A 6,000-nucleotide genomic window follows, 5' to 3' on the forward strand; every position below is an offset into this window, starting at 1 on the left:
AACCCGAGCGGGAAGTGGCTATATCAGCCGATTGGAGGAAGCACTGTTCGGTTGACCGTTTAGATGAACCAATGTCTAATCATCCTGGTTGGTAGGAGAGTGGGTCTAGCGTCAGAGGGCTAACGCCAGTGACCCCTTCCCTGGTTTGATTTGTTTTGCAGATAGGAGCGAGGTCTTCATCCAATCAGCAGAACTACCACATCCCCGGCATTCCAACTTCACGCTTTCAGACAGGATCATTTTTGCGTCGTCTGTGGGAACATCACCTGCATCTGAACGAGAAGATGGAAGATGTCAGACGATTCACAATGGTAACGCTAACACAAGAGGAGCTCAACACGCTGATACAGACCCGAGTGGCGAAGATAGTGGAACAACAGCAACAAGAGTTTGTCGAGCGTCAAGTGCAAGAGCCTGCAGCCTCCGCGACAGGTCACCAGAATGAGCGAGGGGACCGAGCGGAACAACTTTCCATTCGCGAACCAAACAAGAGGCCGATCAGCACCTATGGGGAAGCCCCTCATGCGTCGGTCCCATTCCATCAAGCGCCGTTATGGACTCCAACAGAAGAGAGGGCCCGAGCGGACAGAGACCGAGGATCTTCCTCAGATAAGGCACCCACTCGAGATACAAGGAAAAGGAAGACACCGAGAGAGGATAATTCGCCTGATCGGGTCAATCAATAGTTTTCGGAGAGGATTCTAAATGACCCTCTGCCGAAGCATTACACCCCACTGACGATCGGAGAATATAATGGAGCGACCGACCCCAATGACCACTTGGCCAAGTTTGATAAGGCGGCCACACTCCACAAGTACACGGATGGGGTGAAATGTCGAGTCTTCCTCACCACGTTATCTGGATCGGCGCAATGTTGGTTCAAGCGGTTGTTGAGCAACTCCATGACTTCAAAACGGCCTCCCTGCATCACTTCGCTAGCAGTTGCTGCCATCAGAAGACGAGTGTGAATCTATTTTCACTAAAGCAGAGGCCCCGAGAGGCATTAAGGGCTTATATTCAGTACTTCAATCAGGTGGTGATGGACATCCTGGTAGTCTCCTCGGACGTGTTGGTGAACGCCTTCACCCAAGGGCTCACCGAAGGAGAGTTCTTCCGGTCGCTCATTCAAAGGTTGCCGAGGGACTTTGGCCATCTACAAAAGAAGGTCAATGAATACATCAACGTGGAAGAAGCCCAGGCGGCAAGGAAGAAGGAGATGCTCGCTAAGCCCGCAGGAGTGTCTGAATGGCGACAGCCGAGCAGTCATCAACCCCCCAAGGGGCCTCGATCAGGAGAAGCCCCACCGAATGAGCTTAGGACACATGCCATGTAGCATGTGGCGACCACTCGTCCAAAGGCTGCAAAAGGCAAGATGTGGACGTCGATATTCTGCTCTTTCCACCAATCAGCAACGCACAACACTCCGGGACTGCTATGACCTGGTAGCTAGGAAGCCGACCCTGCGGGGATATCATCGTCGATCCCCATCACCTGATCAACGACAAAGGTGCCAATCAACTGGCCGATGGGAAGAAGACAAGACAACAGCCGAACCTCGCCACCATCGACCTCAGCGTTTGAGCAATTGAAATCTCGCCCGAGTCTCTGTCGAGCGGAACAAACCGTCGGCGCAGGAGGAAGAGAAAGGAATAATGTCACCTGGGAAGAGATAGGAATGATAATCGGTGGGGCAATTGGTGGAGACTCTAACCAAGCAAGCAATTCGCATGCTCGGCGACTCGAGATCCACACTATTGGCTGCAGTAGGGAGAGAGCTGAAGGACCCGAGATCAGTTTTGGCCCTAGAGATTTAGAGAGAGTGGAAGTTCCTCACGATGATGCACTAATCATCCGAGCGGTAATTGCCAATTATACAATCCATCGAACTTTTGTTGATACAGGGAGCTCGGTGAACATCATATACAAAAAGGCATTAGATTAGTTGCAAATCAGCCGGAGCGAACTGCTACCGATGATAACCCCGCTCTATGGTTTCACTAGCAACGAAGTGTTGCCAATCGGCCAGACCAAGCTGGCCATCTCACTCAGCGAGGAGCCCCTGAAGAGGACAAGGACCACAAACTTCATTATGGTAGACGCACCATTAGCCTACAACATTATTTTAGGCTGACCGACCCTCAACGAGTTCCGAGTGGTAACATCCACCTACTACCAGAAGATTAAGTTCCCGGTGGACGACAAGGTGGGAGAAGTTAAAGGTGACCAATTGGCCGCTTGGCGATGCTACGTCGAGATGATCACATTAGAAGTGAGGACCGCTCGAAAAAACCCGCACCTGGAGGTGAACGCCATCATTGAGAAGCCCCCTACGCTGGTTTATGAAAAAAAGGAAGAGGTCCAAATCCACCTAAGCCAGTTAGAAGCAACCACCTTCATTGTCGTCGATCTGGAAAATGAGAAAAAGGCAGAGCTGTCTGCCTGCCTTAGGCGAAACCATGACGTGTTCTCCTGGTCGACCCACGAGCTCCCCAAAATCTTACCGAACATCACCCAGCACGAGCTTCATATCCAACCAGACGCTCAGCCCGTGAAGCAGCGGAAAAGGGACTTTAGCGCGGAGCAGAACCTGATCATCTGGGTGGAAATAGAGAAATTACTATAAGCCGGCCACATCCAGGAAGTCCAATTCCTGAGCTGGCTCACTAATATCGTGCTAGTCTCCACGCCAGGCAACAAATGGTGGGTGTGCATCGACTTCCGCTACTTGAATAAGGCGTGCCTAAAGGATTTCTATTCACTGCCCCGGATAGACCAGATGGTGGACTCTATGGTGGGCTACGAGCTGATCTGCATGCTCGATGCATATCAAGGCTATCATCACCAAGTGCCGCTCGCCAAAGAAGATCAGGAAAAGTTCGCGTTATCATGGTCGACGGAACATTTTGCTACAATGTCATGCCGTTCAAATTGAAGAACGTCAGTGCCACCTACTAGAGGCTCACGAACAAGGTGTTTCGGAAGCAGATCAGCCGCAACTTGGAGGTATACGTCGACGACATATTAATAAAGTCAATCTGAGCTGCTGATCTATGTGTAGATATCGAAGAAGCATGTCGAACCTTGAGGACATACGGGATGAAGCTGATCCCGAGCAAGTGTCTGTTCGACGCTAACAGTGAACATTTCCTCGGATATATTGTCACCAAACGGGGTATCAAGGTAAATCCAAGTAAGCTGAATGCGCTACAAGACATGTCCCCGCCCCACAACTTGAAGGTGGTCCAATGGAGAGATCACTGCACTATCCAAGTTCATCTCTAAGTCATCCGACCAAAGTCATCTGTTCTTCAAGGTTCTACGCCGAGCTACAAAGTTTCAATGGGATGTAGAGTGTGATCGGGTGTTAGAAGAGTTCAAGAATTACCAAAACTCATTGCATGTATTAGCTAAGTTGAGCGCTGGAGAGACACTCTAGATCTATTTGTCGACCATCGAGTATGCGGTTGGTTCGGCATTAGTAAAGCAGAACGATCCTGAATAGTAGCATGTGTATATTCTGAGTCATATATTGAGAGATGTTGAGTCCCGCTACACCTGTCTTAAAAAGTTGGTTTATGCACTGGTGTTAGCCGTTCGGAGACTTCACCCGTACTTCCTGGCTCACCCGATCATTGTGATGACCAACAACACCCTGGGAAGAGTCCTCCTCAACTCGGAGGCGTCCGGGTGACTGATCAAATGGATAACCAAACTAAGTGAGTTTGATATTCAATATCAACCCCGAACGGCGATCAAAGCTCAGGTCTTGGCTGATTTCGTCACGGAAGTCCAGAACGCCAAGCCAGAAGCAACTTGGACTTGGAGAATATATGTTGATGGTTCGTCCACCCGACAAGGCAGCGGAATCGGCATTCTACTCATTTCACCACGAGAAGACCGGATGCAACTTTCCGTCTGGCTGGATTATATGGCCACCAACAACGAAGCTGAGTATGAAGACTTGATAGTCGGCTTACAAGCAACACGGCATGTCAGAGCCACAAAAGTCCTCATTCACTCGGACTCTCAATTGGCCGCCCAACAGCTATCAGGGACGTTCAAGATTAGCAGCTCCTAACTCAAGTAATATGTAGAAGCTTTCGAGAAATTAAAGACAAATTTTCAAGAGGTCACTGTACAGAAAATCCCCCGATCAGACAATCAAGTAGCGGATGAACTGGCTAAATTAGCTATTTCATTATCGTCGGTCGTGATCAACCAGCCAATCGAACATGTTTCATTGGTAGCGCACATCAACCGGATGGAGAGAGTGGTCTTCTCGAGCGACTAGAGAACAATGCTGTTGGAATTCCTCCGATCGGGTAACACTCCGGTCGACCAGGAGGCAACGCAACTATTAAAGAAGAGGGCCAGATGATTCACCTTAATCAAAGACCAACTTTATAAGAGATCTTTCTCAAGGTCGATGCTCAAATGTGTGTGCTCGTAGGATTTTAAGTATATACTCCAAGAAGTACATCTTGACTCTTGTGGAAGTCATCTGGGCGGTTGTTCACTGCTCGAAAGATCCTCCTGGCTAGAGTTTTTGGCTAACTCTCCAAGAGGATGTCACTCGAACAGTAGCCACATACTTGTCCTACCAATGGTATCACAACATCCTGTACTGACCAACCGAGGAGATGAAGGCATCCACGATATCTTGCCCGTTCGGCCAATGGGGCATGAATATCATGGGACCGTTTCCCATGGCAACTAGTCAGTGGAGGCTCTTGCTCGTCGCGGTGGAATACTTCCTAAAATGGGTGGAGGTCGAGTCACTTGCAAGGATAAGTGAGTAGATGGTCATCAAATTCATCTGGCAGAACATCTTGTGTCGGTTTGGTATCCCCCACCTGCTCGTCTCGAATAACTGGAGGCACTTCGTGGGTCGGAGGTTCAGGGAGTGGTGCGAAGGCTATGGCATCTAGCAGGCCTTCACCTCAGTGGCCTACCCCCAGAGCAATGGCCAGGTGGAAGTCACAAACCGGGAGATCCTTAAAGGCTTACAAGCTCGGCTCGAACACGTCAGGGGCAGCTTGGTCGACGAGCACCCGAGTGTCATATGGGCATTTCACACGACTCCAAAAGAGGCGACCGGCGTAACACCATTCCAGCTGGTGTATGGAGGAGAAGCGGTACTCCCCATAGAGGTTGGAGTAGAATTCGACCAGGTGCAACTCTACGATGAAGAAAATGCCAAGCGGAGGTTAATGGAGCTCGACTTGGTGGATGAATCATGGGATAAAGCCACTATCCAGCTAATGGCATACCGACAGCGGATGAGGCAGAACTACAACTGAAGGGTGATCCCGAGGTCTTTCCAGGTTGGAGATATAGTATGGAAGAAAATTAAGTTGGTCGGCGACGTCACCAAGCTCGAGGCATCATGGGGAGGACCCTACAAAATTATGCAGAAACTCCGTTCGGGGGCCTACTATTTGGAGGACGAAGATGGAAGACAACTCGAGTGGCCATGGAGTGCAAATCATCTCCAACCCTATAGGGTCGGGTGAGAGGTACGTGAGCAAATATAAGTGTACTTGTGTATATGCCTTCTGAATGCAGGACAAACATAAATAAACAATGGAAGTTTTCCAGACTCTTGAGCGATCAGCCAAGTTAGAAGTCGAGCGGTGACTAGCTATAAACCCCAGTCTTCACCAAAGGTCAAGCGGCGACCTTAAACCCCAGTCTTCACAAACGGTTAAGAAGCAACCTTAAAACCTTGTCGTCATCAGTGGTCGAGCGTTGACCATCTTGCCCGAGCGGGTGTCGCGGGCGCCCTGAGTTGGTCCAAGCGTCCGGACTCGAAAACTCATCCAGAAGTTGAGGTGGAGCATGTCGACTGGCCGAGCCACGTGGTTCAGGCACCCGTAGGGGTTCCAGGCACCCAAAATGGGCCTAGATAAAGGCCTTCAACTAGGAGCTTCAAGAAATCAACTACTACGTCTTTTACTCTTGTGTGGTGCTCCGAAAAAGCTCCTACGATACTGTGAAGCT

The 6,000-nt window shown here is 49.9% G+C and overlaps 1 protein-coding gene across 1 annotated transcript; it reads left to right on the forward strand.

Annotated features, from left to right (window-relative positions):
- The first annotated feature begins 3,096 nt into the window (after positions 1-3,096).
- On the forward strand, positions 3,097-5,300 carry LOC121978617. Its single transcript, XM_042530939.1, has 2 exons — positions 3,097-3,180; positions 4,959-5,300. The coding sequence occupies exons 1-2, from the start codon at positions 3,097-3,099 to the stop codon at positions 5,298-5,300; spliced, it is 426 nt and encodes a 141-aa protein (XP_042386873.1).
- The last annotated feature ends 700 nt before the right edge of the window (positions 5,301-6,000 follow it).

Source organism: Zingiber officinale, chromosome 4B (genome assembly GCF_018446385.1).
Source record: "Zingiber officinale cultivar Zhangliang chromosome 4B, Zo_v1.1, whole genome shotgun sequence".
In the NCBI taxonomy this organism is placed as follows: Eukaryota; Viridiplantae; Streptophyta; class Magnoliopsida; order Zingiberales; family Zingiberaceae; genus Zingiber; species Zingiber officinale.